The 18,840-nt window shown below is 44.8% G+C and overlaps 1 protein-coding gene across 8 annotated transcripts in view; it reads left to right on the top strand.

Annotated features, from left to right (window-relative positions):
* The window catches only part of SIRT5 (sirtuin 5), a 35,473-nt gene that overhangs the window by 13,016 nt on the left and 3,617 nt on the right, over positions 1-18,840 (top strand). For 3 of the 8 annotated variants that reach the window (XM_064597159.1, XM_064597158.1, XM_064597160.1), the window contains 6 exons: positions 2,676-2,901; positions 5,187-5,274; positions 6,057-6,110; positions 8,238-8,361; positions 10,025-10,140; positions 12,967-13,988. In XM_064597159.1, the coding sequence (XP_064453229.1) occupies positions 2,676-2,901; positions 5,187-5,274; positions 6,057-6,110; positions 8,238-8,361; positions 10,025-10,140; positions 12,967-13,111 (753 nt within the window). In that variant the 3' untranslated portion in view covers positions 13,112-13,988. The other 5 variants (XM_064597162.1, XM_064597161.1, XM_045866355.3 and 2 more) reach the window with 4 other exon arrangements.

Raw genomic sequence — 18,840 nt, 5'->3', positions numbered from 1 at the left:
AGCCCGACGCGGGGCTCGATCCCAGGACCCTGGGACCATGACCTGAGCCGAAGGCAGACGCTCAACGACTGAGCCACCCAGGTGCCCCCACCATAATCCATTTTTAGAACATTGTCATCACCCCAAAAAGGAACCTTGTGCCCTCTGCACTCACTCTCCGCCCCCTCAGCCTTAGGCAAGTACCAGTCTCCTTTCTGTCTCTATGGATTTGCTTATCCTGGTGAAGTTGTGTGTGTGTGTGTGTGTGTGTTACATACACATTTTATACATATATAATTTTTTTTAAAGATTTTATTTATTTATTTGAGAGAGAGGATGAGAGGAGAGAGAGAGCACATGAGAGGGGGGAGGGGCAGAGGGAGAAGCAGACTCCCTGCGGAGCAGGGAGCCCGATGCGGGACTCGATCCAGGGACTCCAGGATCATGACCTGAGCCGAAGGCAGTCGCTTAACCGACTGAGCCACCCAGGCGCCCCCTCTTATGATTTTAATAACATTTTTTTCTAGTGTACTTTATTGAGGAATACAGTATATATTACATATACAAAATATGTGTTAATTGACTGTTTCTGTTATTGGTAAGGCTTTCCGTCAACAGCAGGCTATTAGTAGTTAAACTGGGGGATCAAAAGTTACACGGAAGATTTTTGACCACACAGAGGTCGGTGCCCTTAGCCCCACATTGTTCAAGGATTAACTGTACGTACAATAAAACTCACCAATTTGAAGTGTATCATTCAATGAATTTTAACAAATGTAGCCACCACCTGCCATCCTGGGCCCAGAATGTACCTTTAGCCTTATGCATTCAGCTTCCTTGCCTCACCCTGGCCCAGGAAACCCCTAGTTTTGGAGTGTAGGAGGTTTTGTCTGTTTTTATTTTTATTTTTTAAAATATTTTTATTTATTTATTTGAGAGAGAGAGCATGAACGAGGGGAGAGGGAGGTCCCACTGAGCAGGGAGCCCGACGCGGGACTCGATCCCAGGACCCTGGGTCATGATCTGAGCCGAAGGCAGAGACCTAACCAACTGAGCCACCCAGGTGCCCAGGTTTTGTCTGTTTTATCCATTGCTCTGTCCTCAGCTCCCAGAACTCTGGCACATGTAAGTCTTGATAGACTTTTGTTGGTTGAATGAAGGCCATCATAAATAGTTATTTCAGTACATGAATTCCAATGTTATTTATTTATTTATTTTTTAAAGATTATTTATTTATTGAGAGAGAGAGAATGATAGAGAGTGTGAGAGGGGGGAGAGTCAGAGGGAGAAGCAGACTCCCCGATGAGCAGGGAGCCCGATGCGGGACTCAATCCCGGGACCCTGGGGTCATGACCTGAGTGGAAGGCAGTCGCTTAACCAACTGAGCCACTCAGGCGCCCTGAATTCCAATTTTAGTAGGTAGTGTCTTGTTAAGTGAAGGGTTAATGAACCTACCTTTCCTGCCCTATTAAATGCTTCAGGCTGGCAAATGTGTGGGATGTTTTGTCGCCCCTCTGCTGCCCTCCAACTGAGCCCGTGGAGGTAGATGTGGGGATCATTGCCTTAAAGGTGAAGGAGGGGAGGAAGGAGCACAGAGAGCCATTAGGGTCCCACGAGAGAGAGGAGCCACACAGAGCAGTCCCTGAATTAGAGGAGCAGGGGGTGGGGGCTCAGAGGGGTCAGGGGGCTCTTCTAGAGGAGAGAGGCGGTCATTGGTGTCAAAGCAGCTCAGAGTTTGTGGGGAAGCAAAGAAGAATGTGTCTGACTCCAGCTCTGTTCCAAGGACATGCGTAGACATGTTCCCGTGGCACCTGTAAACTGCTTCAGGCCACTCGTGGTGTGCGTGGAGGGCAGGAAGGATGTACAGGGTGGATGTGGATAATCCACAGCATAGACGTTTGCTCCCCATTCACTCCCCAAATGAAGGCTGACTCTACTACCAGCTAGAAGGGTGACCTTTATAGTCCAACAAAATGCATACCACCACCACCACCACAATCGAGATGTAGAATATTTTTTTTTAAAGATTTTATTTATTTATTTGAGAGAAAGAGAGAGATAGTGAGAGACAGCACAAGCAGGGGGAGAGGGAAAAGCAGACTCCCTGCTGAGCAGAGAGCCCTATGCGGGACTCGATCCCAGGACCCTGGGATCAGGACCTGAGCTGAAGGCAGATGCCCCCCAACTGACTGAGCCACCCAGGAGCCCCAAGATAAAAACGATTTCAGTCGTTGCCAGAGGTTCCCTTGTGGCCTTTCTCATCGGCTTGCAGCCCAGACAACAACGACTCTCCTCTCTTTCGCCGTGGATGAGATTTTTCCCATCTTAGAAGAGGAATCATCCTTTAAAAATATATTTTTATATATTCTGTTAATATATATCCTGTTTTTTATATGCATAGTTGCATGTATGCGTGCACCTATAATTATAGTTTTATAAAAAAACTGAGTTTCTCAGCTATGGCCATTATATCTTAAGTGGGCATTTTGCATTTTACTTTTTTTTCCTGGATAAATGAAATCGATGTCCTATATATTTGGGGGCCCTGTCCTGAGTCTGCCACACTGCGTGGATCTCCGGCAGGTGTGTTCCAGCTTGCTCCCTCCAGAAGCCGCCTGCTTCTGTGGCCCAGAGCATTCGTGCATCCTGGCCTTCCCTCTCTGACTCCCGCCTCTTCTCCCCTCCTCCCCCACCAGGACCTGGCCACCCCACAGGCCTTTGCGCGAAACCCTTCCCTGGTGTGGGAGTTCTACCACTACCGGCGGGAGGTCATGCTGAGCAAGGAGCCAAACCCGGGGCACGTGGCCATCGCTGAATGTGAGGCCCGGCTGCGCGGGCAGGGGCGACAAGTCACGGTCATCACTCAAAACATCGATGAGCTGCACCGCAGGGCTGGCACCAAGAACCTTCTGGAAATCCATGGTGAGGGGCCCTCACGCGGGGAGGGGAACCAGACTTCAAAACACAAGTCCTGCCATTCCCCCCCAACCCCGGAGGCACTGAATCAGAATCTGCATTTTAACAAGATGCCCCAGGCGTCTGGTGTGCGCATTACAGCATTACACCGCAGGAGTGCAAGTGCCCAGCTGGGCTGAGGGGAAATGGGAGGCTGGGGACAACTAAGACTCTGGCATTCTTGGGGGTAGCCATTTACTTTCCCTTTGTCCCCAGTTGGCTCTCTCCCCCGAGGCCGTGCTTCTGCTCAGCCAGCAAGCCTTTAGGGAAGTTGCCAGATCGGTGACCTTCATTGCTGCCAGCCCACCAAGTTTATGACACCCGAGGAGATTGTCTTGTATCCTGCTGGCTTCCCTTCTCTCCCTCCTTTTCCCTTGCGTCCTCTTTTATCCTCTCCCCCCAACCCCCCGGCTTGGAGCTCACCAAAAATCTAATAAATTCATTCATACAAGGGCATACATGGTATGCAAGATTTCTTCCCAAGGGCATTTGTATTTAAGAGCCTACCAAACTTCCATCCCAAGGAATGCATTTCTAATTGTGGAATTTCTAGAAGCAGTGGCCGCATGGAGAATGTTGCTGGTTTCTGTGGGTGTGCAGTGACGTTGCCCATTTTTGCCTGGGATCATGGCAGTCGAGCACGGTTCACTTGGGTCCTATCTCGTGTTTGTGTTCTAGCAGTAGGACTGACTGAGTGTCTTGTTGGCACCTTCTTCCACAGGGTCTGTCCATGTGGCTCATTTCTCTGCAGTTTCAGAATGTAGGTGGTGTCACTTGCCATGCATAAATGTATAAAATGGTGATGTTAACACCTATCTTATGGTTGTTTTAAGGATTAAATAAGATAATATGTGCATCTTAGTTGGGACTTTGGGGGTTGCAGATGAGTAGAACTCTCTTCTAATTTAGGTAAAAACAAAAGAAAGCCCCGCCTTTCATCAAACTAAAGATGCCATCAGTTTTTTTGTTTTTGTTTTTTTGGTTTTTTTTTAAAGATTTTATTTATTTGACAGAGAGAGACACAGCGAGAGAGGGAACACAAGCAGGGGGAGTGGGAGAGGGAGAAGCAGGCTTCCCGCAGAGCGGGGAGCCTGATGCGGGGCTCGATCCCAGGACCCTGGGATCATGACCTGAGCTGAAGGCAGACGCTTAACAACTGAGCCACCCAGGCGCCCCAAGATGCCATCAGTTTTAAGATGCATCACGCCCAAGGCGGGGCTCAAACTCACAACTCTGAGATCAGGACCTGAGCTGAGATCAGATCAGATCTTCCATGCTCTGTGCCTTCTTGGGGATCGGTGACATAGCATTCCCTAAAAGGCTGCTCCTCTCTCGTCTCCGGGTTCCCTTCCAAGCTGTTGACACTCTTCCTACAGAGTCCGATACTGGGCCTTTCTGGCTCTCACCCAAACGTGTCCGTGGAAGTGTTCTAGACAACAACCAGAACTCATTGTTCTCCTCAAAAGGCCCTTCTGTGGTTCGCCGGCTGAAATGGCCAGGGCTGGCCTTTGTCCCATCAGGCCACTGAGAGTAACGGATTAGGTACCGTGATTGGACCAGTCTGGAGCGTGGGCCTAAGCTTGTATTCTGGGATGCGATCAACAGCTCCTTCCGCTCGGATGGGGTAGAAGAGAGATGGCTTCCCGAGGAAGGAATGCTGGACGGAATGGAGCAATACACATCCACTCTGGTGTGGACGGGCTCAGTGCAGCGCTGGGCACGAGACGAACATCTGATGAATTACAGTCACCGTTACCAGCTTAGCTCAAGAAATGGTCACTAATTTTAATAATTATTTGCTTCATGTACTAGTTGATTATGTATTTATTGAGTGGCTTTTGTATAAAAGATTCAAAATTTGTTAGGTCAAAATTAAGATTTTGCAAATACATCCAAGGTATGGAACCTTTATCAATCATATATGTAGTAAACCATGCCCTTTGGTTTACTTTGGCTTCATCTGCCCTACTGAACACTTCAAATCCACCTGCACATCGAGGTCGTTCGAGAGCTCATTAGTCATGTAGTAAGTGATTTTCGCTCTCTCCCTTCCAGATTACGGAGTCCAGAAGGTAGATGCTCTCCGCTTACTCAGGACCTCTGCACGCCTTTGTATTTCCCTTGATACCTAGGGCAGGCCCATTTGCTAACATGAACCTATAAAAACTCAATTATTTTGTACCCCTTCAGACATGGAGACAATTGGTCTTAATTATACTAAATTCTGGTCTTGTTGGATTCATGTTTTTCAGGTAGCTTATTTAAAACTCGCTGTACCTCTTGTGACATTGTGGCTGAGAATTACAAGAGTCCAATTTGTCCGGCTTTATCAGGGAAAGGGTAATTATACTGCCCTCCAGAACGAGTGTGTGTTGTTTTCTCTTTTCAGTTGAACATAAATGTAAGGAAATTGAACTTTAGCCTGGGAGTCCCATGGATATTTGTGAGAAATAAGACTAGATACAGTACATCCATCTGATAGAAGAAATATCTTGCTCAAAATTTACAATGCTAAGTGAAAACCATAGGATCTGTTATCTAATATGTGTGCGCACACACACCCTTCATGTTGGTATATCTGTATATAGGTAAAAGACCACTAGAGAATAAAACAAAATATTAATAGTGATTATCAAGCTGGGATTATGGGAAATTTTGATTTCTTCTTTTTCACTTTCTAGAATTTTCTAACAATTCTATGAGGAACATGTACTATTATTATAATTAAGTTAAAAAATAAGAGTAGACTCAGAATATTGAGAAAAATTTTACCTGGCCATTTTAAAGCAGTGTAAATTATAGAAGTAATATATTGATACAGTATCATTGCAGAAGAGTCAAATCATGATGATGTATACAGTGCGTATCATGAAACTCCCCCTTAGCATACTGGCTGCTCCACCCCCCTCCCCACATACACATTCCCTCTTTTGAGGTAAAATCACTGGTAGTTAATTGTTTGGTGTCTGTCCTTCTTGTACCCTTCTAAGTCAGCATGTATTAATTATGGGTTTTGAACCATGTGCTGCCAGGCAAATACACAGACTCATTGGGTTATGTTATCTCTTTGTTCTTCGATTATACCAATGACATTGTTTCTTTTCTAATACTGTTTACTTCAGTGCTCCAGACCCTGAAGCTCAAGATGCCAGAATCCCAGTGGAGAAACTTCCCCGGTGGGTAAAATAACGTTGATCCGTGTTTGGTTTTCCAGATTGTGAGAAAAGGGAATCAAAATATAAGTTCATTTTGTAAGGTGCCTCTTATTTTTTTTTAAGATTTTTTATTTATTTGAGAGAGAGAGAGTGGGAGAGCACAAGCAGTGGGATGCTTGGGAGCAGAGGGAGAGAGAGAAGCAGACTTCCTGCTGAGCAGGGAGCCCGACGCGGGGCTCGATCCCAGGACCCTGAGATCATGACCTGAGCCGAAGGCAGACGCCCAATGGCTGAGCCACCCAGGTGCTCTGTGAGGTGCCTTTTAAATGTGCCAATGCAGAAACCAGCCCTGACCTATGAGGCCAAGGGTGAAAAGGCGAAGGTGAACCAAACCAGGGTGAGGAGAACTGTTCCTTTCCGGTCTCTTTTTGAGTTGTGTTCTGGTGGGAGAGTTTGAGGTCTGGAAGTTTCTGGAGCTGTGAGGCTACAGATGTGTATCTGGTGTGTGTCAAGCATAGAGGCTGATTTCTTGTATCATCTTCATCCTCCTCATCGTCATCAGTGTTACCAATCCAGGGAAAGGAGGCGGTAAAAGGTCTTGCGAAGGTGAAATTACAGGACCAAACAGGATTTTCATAGATTACAATAAACCCTAGAGAGATTTTTTTATCTCAGTTTTTCAAAACCAGATGTTACCACAGTGTTTCCTAAAATATTTCATAGAGCATTAGATCCATGCAACATTGATGGGCATTACTTGAAAAAAATGATGTTACGTGCTCAAATAAATATGGAAACCACAGATTAAACAAAGTCGGAGTATGTTTGCTTTCCTGCAGGACTTCTCAGAGCATTTAATATGCTGAAATACACTGTTCCTTAAGTGGTTATAATATTTCACCGGTTTATTTAACCACAGAACCCTTTTTATGATTCTTAGTAAGGGTTTTCATTACCGAATTCTAAAGTTCGATATAAAACAGTAGGGAATCCTGAGCAGTTCTTGAGTAGATTATTATGATGAAAATGACGTTTGGGGGATTATTTTAGAAGGTATATGCAAGATGACCTAGGAGGTAGTAGGGAGTGAAAGATGGAGGGTTTTGGTAATTGACCCTGGAGAACTTGGCTGTGGTTAGGGCAAGAAAAAGGTGAATCCGAGGAAACCAGAAAGGGGGTCATTGATGAGACCAGCAGTGGTTGGGGTGTTAGAGGCGGGTCTGAGCCTGGTTGCTCCCAGGCAGCCACACCGATGTGTGCGGTGAAGTAGCTGGGAAGGAGAGAGCTGCTGTTAAAGCCAATTGGCTTTGTCCGAGCTTCTCCGATCAGGCAGCATCCCATCTAGCAGACAGAAAGGAGCTCCGAGGAGCCACACACAAGGGAGGACTTCTATAGGCCGAAGGAGGCAGGGCAAGCAAGATTCTCTAGCAAAGAGGGAGTTGTTTCAGGCAAGGTCACCGTCCTGTAGGGGACACAAGGGGCATTTCAGCGGAGTACCCCACTAGTGCTGACCAGGAGGTTCCACACTGACTGGTTTAAAGCTCACATTCCCTGGAGAGGCTGAAGCTACAGCCAGGTGGTGAGGTATTAAGTCTTGGTTTGCTGACGTGGGGCTTAGCACAAGGGACTCCATTTTGGGCCTGTTGTCTGTCTTTTTATGAATAAACACTGTTTAGAAAGGGAATGTGACGGTTGGCCGAAACACATTTGTCAACACAAGGGCCGTTAACACGAGTACTTTCTTTTTTTTATTTTTATTTATTTATTTTTTTAAAGATTTTATTTATTTATTTATTTGAGAGAGAGAGAATGAGAGAGAGCACATGAGAGTGGGGAGGGTCAGAGGGAGAAGCAGACTCCCTGCCGAGCAGGGAGCCCGATGTGGGACTCGATCCCAGGACTCCAGGATCATGACCTGAGCCGAAGGCAGTCGCTTAACCAACTGAGCCACCCAGGCGCCCCAACACGAGTACTTTCTATTCAGGATAAGCTCACATGGTCTGGAAGGGGAGGAGTAGAGGATAAGAAGGATCAGAGCTGTGCAACTGGACAGACTGGATTTGGGGTAGCCCCATTCTTCCTTTGATCCACCTGGGCAGACCTGGTGGGACAGGTGTTGGGGTTGGGTGAAGGATGATGTTCTTACAGGTGCGAAGAGGCAGGGTGCGGGGGCCTGCTGCGACCTCACGTGGTGTGGTTTGGAGAAAACCTGGATCCTGCCATTCTGGAGGAGGTTGACAGAGAGCTGACCCTCTGTGACTTATGTCTAGTGGTAGGTCATTCCCTTCCTTGATCTTTGAGATTTTCTGTAACACCAGGACTGGGGTGGAGTTTGGTGTTTTTTTCCTCCCTCCCTCCCTCCCTCCCTCCCTCCCTCCTTCCTTCCTTCCTCCCTCCTCCCTTCCTCCCTCCCTCCTCCCTTCCTTTCTTCTCTGTTCCCTTTCCTTCCTTTCCCCTCTGAATTTGTGTGTTGTACCCTACTCGTGGTACCCTACAGAAAAATGAAGAAACAATGAATACGAATTCATCTTAAATGTGAAACTATGTAAGACTGTGTCTTGGGCTTCACAAAGCCTCTTCCCACCAAAAACAAAAACAAAAAACATGTTATTGGTTCTGATTTTGAAAGTACTACATGCTCATTATTAAATTTGAGAAAACAAAAAAGTACAAAATTACAAAGAGGAAATTAGAAATCACCAATAACTCTACCATCCAGAAATAGCCACTGTAAGCATTTTAGTTTTTTTGTTTTTTTTTTCCTAGATCAGAAATGAGAAACTGTGGCCTGTGGGCCAGATCTGGGCTGCCACTTGCTTTTGTAAATAAAGTTTTATTGGAACACAGCCGTGTCCATTTTTCTGTGTTGTCTATGGCTGCTTTCACACTCTAATGGCAGAGTTGACTATTTGTGGTGGAGGCTGTCTGGCTTACAAAGCCTAAAAACATTATTATCCAGCTCTTTACAGAAAAACATTTGCCTGCCCCTGGTCTAGACCTTTTCTAATGCAGATGTATACATACTGTTTAAAGTTCAAAAATGGGTTCAGACTGTGTGTTTTGTTTTGAAACAACTTTATTCATGTATGTTCCATGCCAGTACACCACAAATCTGCATCACCTTTTAATTGGCTGCATGATGTCCTATTGCTTGGATATAAAAGGAGCTATTTAACCAATTCTCTATTTTTAGACATTTAGGCCATTTCACATTTTGTTATTTTAAATAATGCTATGGTGAATATCCTCAGCCATAACTTCTTAGCATGCTCTTCAGATCCTTTCCTTAGGGCATATTTTCCTAGAAGTGGCGTAAATTGGACAAAGGCTATTTCAGAATTTCTGTAACTTGTCTTTAAAAGCAGAAGCACTTTCTCACGGGTGCATATTCATTCAGCCAGTATTTATTGAGCGCATCCCAGAGCGTCAGTGCTCATGACCAATGGTCAGATGAGAAAAGCTGGTTTGTACAGCATGTTCTGGCCTTTCCTTTCTTGGAAAGCACATTTGTGAATATGTATTTGTAGGGAAAACCTGAGAGAATATATATCAAAATGTGAACAGTGGTCATCTTGGGGTAGTAGGATTCTGAATGACATGTATATATTTTTTCTTGGAATTTTCTAATGTTAAAATAAAAAAGAACATGGATTCTTGGCATCACCTCCCAGAGCAGAAACAAAACCGAGCCATTCATCTGCCATTCTCTGCATTGGTGCTGCTTTTCTTCTAGCACATTCTTCCAGTGATCAGCTGAAAGGATGCCTCCTAACTTCCCATCTGTCCCTTGGAAGCTCCCCATTGATCTCATCCAGCTTAGCTTTCCTCACATCTGCAACCACAAACTGGCCTGAGTTTGTGTCAGGTTTTCTGAAAGAATGTTTCTTCTCTGCATCGTGTGGTCATTTGTCTGTTTCCATTCGTTTGCTTGGCAGGTGGGAACTTCCTCCGTGGTTTACCCTGCCGCCATGTTCGCGCCCCAGGTGTCTGCGCGGGGAGTGCCAGTGGCCGAATTCAACATGGAAACTACCCCTGCCACCAACAGATTCAGGTACAGGGATTACCAAGGTGGGAGATGGAAGGTACGGAGCACGTTTGGATATGTCGTCGAAACGGATCTTACCTACTGTTCTCATTAAAAAAAAAAAGACACAGAGTTTATGTTTTCTAATTCGGTCTGTAGTTGCTTTGATGGAAGAACAAAATATCCGTTAACTGTAGACCAAGGCAGCTGTATGTTCTTCCAGGGAATTTGCCTTAGGGCTCTTGTTCACATTTTGAAAGTTCTTCTTTGATGAACATTTGGAAAGTTCTTTGATTCGGTAGGCTTGGCTTTCATTTGTATTTTTCAGCGAGAGTTGGTAATGGCATTTAGGTGTAGGTGAGTTGAATACCCAGCACATGGCCGGGGAGATGTCCATGTGGACCTTCATCACCCGCTTTTCTCCCTGGGGCGGCCTGGGTGAGCTCCTCTTTGGTCTCGTTGCCAAATATCTGCCGAATTGCCGGATATCCTCAATAATAGTATTTGGGGCCATGTCGTGGTGCTGATCCTGTCTCCCATATTTGTGTGGAAAGTGGAGACCATCAGACTATGCGTTTTTAGCCTCATTCTGAGTTCTATTTTATCCTCACCTTCATTTTGCTTTCTTTTTTCACCCTGGCTGTTTTGTCTTCCCTTTTAACTTAGTTTATATATTCTTTTTTTTTTTTTTTTTAAGATTTTATTTATTTATTTGACAGAGAGAGAGAGAGACAGTTAGAGAGGGAACACAAGCAGAAGGAGTGGGAGAGGGAGAAGCAGGCTCCTGGCCGAGCAGGGAGCCCGATGCGGGGCTCGATCCCAGGACCCTGGGATCATGACCCGAGCCAAAGGCAGACGCCTAACGACTGAGCCACCCAGGTGCCCCTAGTTTATATATTCTTATCAGTCTGCTTAATTCCTTTCTAGAATAAGGTAGAACATACATAACTCATAAAGAAATACAAATAAATAAAATGTAAAACTTCACTGAAATTTGTTATCATTATGTTAGCCAGTGGTTGTCACCTCAGCTTCTTATTTAAAAATACCACTGGGTGGGGCGCCTGGGTGGCTCAGTCTGTTGAGCGTCTGCCTTCGGCTCAGGTCATGATCCCAGAGTCCTGGGATCAAGTCCCGTGTCAGGCTCCCTGCTCAGCGGGGAGTCTCCTTCTCCCTCTGCCTGCAGCTCCCCCTGCTTGTGCTCTCTCTCTCTATCAAATAATAATAAATAAAAAAATATATATATAAAAATACGACTGGGTACCACCCATGAGATTCTGATGTAACTGGCCTCAGGTGTAGCCTGGGCATCATGATTTCCGTAAACTTCCTAGATGATTCTAACGCGCAGCCAGGATGAGGACCAGCATTCTGAGTCTTCACTGGGATAAAAAAATATGCCACAGACTGTGTGGAAATGCACTTGATGACCCTCTTCTGGTGAGGTGGCTGAATCTAATCTCCTCCCTGTCTTTTTAATCAGTACTGTCTGTGTTCTCGGCCCACTTCTTCATTCGTGTGTAAGTGGCAGCAACTAGGTGACATCCCTTAAAAACTTGCCTTCTATGTAAAACAGATTCTTTGAAAACTGTACAGTAAAAGAAATGAAAAGATCTAAACATGTGGAAGGACACTCATGTCTGTGGACCAGACAGCGCCATATTGTTAAGATGGCGGTACTCCCCAAATTGATTTACAGATACAGCTAGTCTCCATCCAAACTGCAGCTGGCTTCTTGGCAAAAATTGGTGAGGGGATCCTAAAATTCATATGGAAATGCAAGGGGCCCAGAAGAGCCAAAACAAAAAGAAGGATGAAGTTGAAGAACCCACACTTTGCAGTTTCAAAAGTTACTACGAAGTTACAGTTATCGAGATGGCATGGCACTGGCATAAGGATAGACGTATGGATTAGGGGGACAGAACTGAGAGTCCAGAAGTAAGCCCTCAGTGTATGGCCAACCGGTTTTTGGAAAGGGTATGAAGGCAATTCAGGGAAAGAGTAGTCCTTTTAACAAATGGTTCTGGAATGGCTGAATTGCCACCTGCAAAAGAATGAAATTGGACTCCTTCTTCATACCACATTCAAAAATTAACCCAAATGAATCATAGACCTAAATATAAGAGCTAAAGGTATAAAATGCTTAAAAGAATATATAGGAGTAAGTCTTTGTGACCTCAAGTTACTTAAAGCCTCCATGATATGACATCAGAAGCACAAGTAATGTAAGAAAAATGGGTAAATTGGCTTTCAATCAACATTAGAAACCTCTGTGCTTTGGTGGGCCCCATTGATAAAGTAAAAAAGACAACCCATGGGATGGGAGGAAATATTTGCTAGTCTAATATTTGATATGGGACTTGCATCCAGAATATATAAAGAACTCTCACAATTCAATAAGAAAAAGAGAAATCGTCCAATTTAGAAATGGGCCAAATATTTGAATAGACATTTCTCCAAATACATATACATGGTCAATAAGCATATTGAAAATATGCTGAACATTATTAAAATTAGGGAAATGCGAATTAAAACCACCATGATAGGGTCTCCTGGGTGGCTCAGATGGTTAAGCATCTGCCTTCGGCTCAGGTCATGATCCCAGGGTCCTGGGATCGAGTCCCGCGTCGGGCTCCCTGCTAGGCGGGGAGCCTGCTTCTCCCTCTGCCTCTGCCCCTCTCTCTCTCTCTCTCTCTCTCTCTCTCTCTCTGACTCTCATGAATAAATAAAACATTAAAAAAAAAAAACCACCATGATCTACCTCTTAACAACCACTGGCGTGGCTATAATTTAAAAAAAACAAAACAAAACAACAAGTGTTGGTGAAGAAACTGGACCCCTCATCCGTTGCAGGTGGAAACGTACAAATGGTGCAGCTGCTTTGGAAAACAGTCTGGCAGTTCCTCAAGAGGTTATATGCAGAGCTACTATACGACCCTGTGATTCTCCTAGGTATATAGCCAAGAGAAATGAAAACATCACAAAAACGTGTACATGAACGTTCATAGCAGCATTGTTCGTAATAATCAAAAAGCGGGAACAATCCAGATGTCCTTCATCTGATTAGTGGATAAAGGAAATTTGGTATTTACACAGGGGAGTATCATACATTCAGCCATAAAAAGAATGACGTACTGATCCATTCAACAACATGAATGACCCTTGAAAACATTATACTAAGTGAAAGAAGCCAGACACACAAGACCACAAATCTTATGATTACATTTATTCAACAGAGACTTGAAGTGGATGAGTGGTTGTCTCGGGTTCGGGTGGAGAGGAATAGGGAGTGGCTGTTAATGGGGACAGGTTTCCTTTTGGGGTGATGAAAATGTTCTAAAGTCGATTGTGGTGATGGTTGTGCAATTTTGTGAGTATACTAAAGAAAACATGAAATTATACATTTTAAACAGATTATATGTGAAGGACATCTCAATAAAGCTGTCCTATTAAAAATGAAATTCTTGGGGCGCCTGGGTGGCTCAGTCGTTAAGCGTCTGCTCGGGTCATGATCCCAGGGTCCTGGGATCGAGCCCCGCATTGGGCTCCCTGCTCCGCGGGAAGCCTGCTTCTCCCTCTCCCACTCCCCCTGCTTGTGTTCCCTCTCTCGCTGTGTCTCTCTCTGTCGAATAAATAAATAAAATCTTTAAAAAAAAAAATTAAATTCTCTTCTAACTTACCCCTGAGAAATAGACATGAGGCCTCTAATAGGCATTGTAGCACCTGGACCCAGCATGCATCATTCACAGGAATGTCAGAGCCGGACAACTCAGGCCCCTCGTCTGCTTAAAGAGCATCAGAATCCTCCAAGAGCAGGATGGCAGAAACTTCCTGAAGGAGGGAATGAGCTACATCCCCAGTCCCTTTCTTCTCATGTGGTTTATTTTTAGTCAGATGATCTCCGGCTCACCTCTACTAAGTAGAAAGAATGAAAACATATCATCACGGTAGAAAAGCAACAAAATGCAGATGGGGAAGAAGAAGAAAATCAAAGCAGTGTGCTTCCACAAGCCCAGAGCTGGTCTCTGCCTTTCGTGCCCTGGACTGACCAGCAGCTACTGGGCGTCCATCGTGTGTGTCTTGAAAGGAAATCGAACTTGGTAGTTTTCCTGCAAGTTAAGAAGAACATCCTGGCATATAAGGATATCATTTCGTAAGTTGGGCTTCCTAAAACTACAGACCTGACTCAGCTGCTTCTCCTTCCCAGCCAAAATTGTTCAGCTTCACATCCTGAAAAGCTGCCATGTCTCCTTTCAGACAGACTGGCTACTTGCTCGTTAGAAACTTTGATCAAATTTGACAAGCTACTCATTGACCCAGCACTGACCACAAGAACCACCTTCTGTTGGCTTCTTGGGGGAGCTGAGGCTGTCTGTACCACTAAGTCTGGGAATTTTCCCAGATGAGTGTATCTGACCAGTGAAGACAGTCGTGCTTTTTTATCTAGGAGTCGTCAAAGCTGACATTTAGAAGAGATGCCGGTGATCTTACCCTTCTTGACTTTTCAAACGGGAACCAGGCCCAGAGCAATTGAGCGTTCGAACACACGGTCTAACAAGGGAAGAATTTTCTCTTATATCTCATGCATGATAGATTTGGGTTGAATTTTATGCTAGGTCGGGGCTCAGCAAACTGCTTCCTGTAGGCCAAATTCACCCAGCGTCTGTATTTGTAAATAAAGTTTTATTGGAACTCAGCCACGGCCATGTGTTTCTGTATTGTCCACGGCTGCTTTTGCACCTACAACAACACAACTGAGTCATTGCAACAGACACCGTCTGGCCTGCAAAGCCTAAAATATGTTCTCTGGTTCTTTACAGAAAAAAGTTGGCCAACAGCTGCTCTAGGTTAATGAGAGAAATGAAAACTGGGATAATACGTCCTTTTAACCTAATTTCCTTTTACCTAAACAGGGAGCAGGATGCTGCCTACACTTTAAACTTGGCTCTCACAGGACATCTGAGACCTTGCTCAAGTTGTTTAGATTCCTTGCCCCAATTCTAATTTAGAGACGAAGTCACAGAATTTGCCTCCCACTGAAATGTATTAATATTTTCAAGGTGTTAATTAGTTCCGGTTTTGTTTTTGTCATTTTCCCTATCCCCGATGGTTGTCTCCGATGAGTTCTGCCAAGCCATTACGGTTAGAGTAGACCCTAGGTATTTTCCGATTGGGCTTCAAGGTTTTGACTGTTATTCAACCCCCGAGGTCCTCGGCACATGAGGGTCTGTGCATTTGCTGAGACAGAAATGGGATTTGTGCTCGCCTGAGAGATGGTGTGAAGGGCCTTCCAACACGTTGGGCCTCCTGTGTCCCCCTGACTACCATCTTTGAAATTTTCTAAACTTTGGAATTCAGCTGAAGTCCACAGATATCTGCTAAGTACCTACTAGGTACTAGGTACTAAGTACACTGTTCTAGGTGCTCAGGATAGGACATATCGGTAAACCAAAAAATCTGCCATGTGAAGATGACATTCTAGTGGTGGAGGCAAACAGTAAACAGGAAGCATAATAAACGTGCAAATGGTATAGCAGGCAAGAAGGGGGGCAGCAGGCTGTGGCAAAAAGCAAAGGTAGAGCTGAAGGGGAGTGGACGGGTTGCAGGATTCAGCTGGGTAGTCAGGGCAAGCCTCACTGAGATGTCTGAGCAGGCTTGCAGGAGGGGACGGAGTTAGCTAAGGAAATTGTCTGGCTAAGGGCGTTCCAGACACTGAACTGCCTGGAGTGGAGGCTGCAAGCCATGCACGCCTGGGAGGTGGGAGGGACAGCACTGGAGGTCAGTGTGGCCAGAGTGGAGGGGTGGGGGGGACGTCCCAGAAGAGGCGGTCAGTAAGGTTGGGAGGTAACACGTTTCTGCAGGGGAAGAAGTGCCCCCAAGAAAGCCAACTGTCAATGGAGTTTATAAATCGAAGGAGTTCTTAGCTAGAAATGGTTTTATAGATTGCTTTAATTATGTATTTGCTCATCAAGAGTGTAGAGTTTACTTTTAGGTTTTTTTTTTAAGATTTTATTTATTTATTAGAGACAGAGATAGTGAGAGAGAGAGCATGAGCAGGGGGAGAGGCAGAGGGAGAAGCAGGCTTCCTGCTGAGCAGGGAGCCGACATGGGGCCCGATCCCAGGACCCCGGGATCATGACCTGAGCTGAAGGCAGACGCTTAACCGACTGAGCCACTCAGGCGCCCCAAGAGTTTACTTTTAATTTACAGATGACTGCAGTTGGTAGGAAGTCCGATGCCCGGGTGAGCTGTCATGGGTGGGTAGTAAGGGCCCTATTCTTGGCTCATGCAGCTGGGCTCTTGGTTAGTCTGTTCATCAAAAAGTCATGTAAAGTCAGAATAATTTTAAAAGGACACATAGATGCCTTAGCAAAATATACTTAAAGATACTTAAAAATATTTAATTTTATTTATTTAAAATATGTTTGTTTATAGCAAAACTGTGCATTCATTTATTTTGTTTTGCTTTGTTTGATAGAGCTGAAGGCCTTTTCTGTAAGTCGGGACCTGCTGATTCTGCTCCTCATCCTCCCAGTGTTCCCTAGATGCCCCTTAAGATAAAGATCACCCCAGCCCTTATTTTGTAAAACGAAACAGATAGCCAAAAAATAAAAATAAAAAATCAGATCCCACAGCGCTAGTCTAGACTTCCTGAGTCAGAATTTCCAGGGCGTGAGGAGGACTGTTTGTATATTTGACAAGTGGCCCAGGTGACTCTTATTATCTGGGAGTCTGGGAAAACACTGGATTACGACCTCTGGTTTGGATATTTTTCTACTTTTTTTTTCTTTTTTAAAGTGCAACAAGAACTTATGAAAAGAAATTTGTGAAGCAACCCTCCCCCTAGTCTTTCCCACCTATACTAATTTATTTATTTTTAAAAGATTTTATTTATTTGTCAGAGAAAGAGAGGGAGCAAACACGAGTGGGGGAGTGGGAGAGGGAGAAGCAGGCTCCCCGCTGAGCAGGGGGCCCGATGCGGGGCTCGATCCCAGGACCCGGGATCATGACCTGAGCCAAAGGCAGATGCTTAACCAACTGAGCCACCCAGGCGTCCCCCACCTACACTAATTTAATAGAATTATTTTTAGTGACCTCCCATGTCTTTCCAAAGCATACATCACATTTTCCTAGGAGCAACCGTCTTTTAACCACTGTATTTTGAAGGTTTATTGCATAATTTTTTTCTCAAATTAGATAATCACATTAACCAATACCAGTGGCATGAACAGATTCCGGAGCAAACCCAGTGGTCCCGGTCCCCCTGCTGCTAGGGGGCGGGGGGGCGGCGTGTGTGTGTTGGGGGGGTGCAGGGTGCTACAACATGAGTCTTCAAGCACTTTTCTTCACGTACCTCTTTTAAACTTGACATCTAAAATTTTGTATCAGGGGCGCCTGGGTGGCTCAGGCAGTTACGCGTCTGCCTTCAGCTCAGGTCATGATCCCAGGGTCCTGGGATCGAGTCCCGCATCGAGCTCCCTGCTTAGCGGGGAGCCTGCTTCTCCCTCCCCCTCTACCTGCTACTCTGTCCACTTGTGCTCTGTCAAAAAACCAAACAAAACAAAACTTAAAGTAAAATTCTGTATCAAAGTAGTTGAAAAAGATTTGATTCCAAGTGTATGGGAAATAAAATACTGTCATTTTAGGATAAAACCGCCATTATCATGGTTTTAAATATATCCAGTGTGAATGTTGCCTCCACTCAACACCCATTATGTATTTACAAAGTAGATACACAAGTCCTTTTTAACAACCTTCACTATTTTCCTCCTTGAACTCGTATTTCCATTCTACTTTCACCACAGAAATTTATATTCATGTAATATATTTTTATGCTTAAAAATCTTTTGTTGACTCCCTTATATTTCTGCAGCAAAATGTGGTATGAACCATTTGTTTTCAATTTTTTGAAAACTTAAAAAATGTTTTATTAAAAAATGCCTCCATATTGAACTATCACTAACAATAATTTGTGGTATTGCTGTTGAAAGCAACAAGTAAATGATACATTTTGGTTAATAATTCCATAAAAGTGAAATCTTACTGGAAATGCAGCCCTTCATAGATGCACAGGACATGAATTTTTCGGATTAGCTCCTGTGTCCCTGGCTGAGTGTTGGAAGGAAACCCGAGTTCACGCTGTGCTAGCCCAGTCCACCTGCAGTCACCAGAAACTAACCTGTAGTCAGATCAGCTTTACTGGCTCTCTGCAAATGTGGGAGGAACATGGTGCGTGTCCCCAAACAAAGGAAAAGGTACAGTTACTATAGGATTTGGAGGGAGGGTGGAGTTTAGGTGAAATTTAAGTGAAGCTGTTTTTGGTAGACTGAGCAGCAAGCAGGGCCGTGTGGGAGTCAAGTGCAGTCTGGCTGGAAATGTGGACGCAGGGTTCCGTTTCCCTGGAGACCGCAAACTGAAGGTAAACAGGTAATGCTGTTCAGACACCCCTGTGCGGAGCCCGGTCCCAGGGTTAGAAAGCAAGGTTGCTGCTCAGTGGCAAAGTGACTTGGGTCCCTCAAGCACATTTATCCTTTACCGCTGTAATTTCCAACGGCAGTTTCTGACAGCTTATGATTTTAGAGTACAGAATTCCTTGGTGAGTAAAAAAGCAGTCGTCAAAGAAGGGAGTTGTTCTGATAGTTTGTGCATCGTCCTGGGAAAGAAATATTGTTTCCTATTTGCAGTTGGCTTCATCTGCGTCTCTTATTCTACCTAATGTGAAGGGGG

This window comes from Mirounga angustirostris, unplaced genomic scaffold (genome assembly GCF_029215605.1).
Source record: "Mirounga angustirostris isolate CCGP_5_RB_7025 unplaced genomic scaffold, mMirAng1.0.hap1 SCAF_8, whole genome shotgun sequence".
NCBI classification, from domain to species: Eukaryota; Metazoa; Chordata; class Mammalia; order Carnivora; family Phocidae; genus Mirounga; species Mirounga angustirostris.
This window is presented reverse-complemented; position numbering and strand designations above follow the sequence as displayed.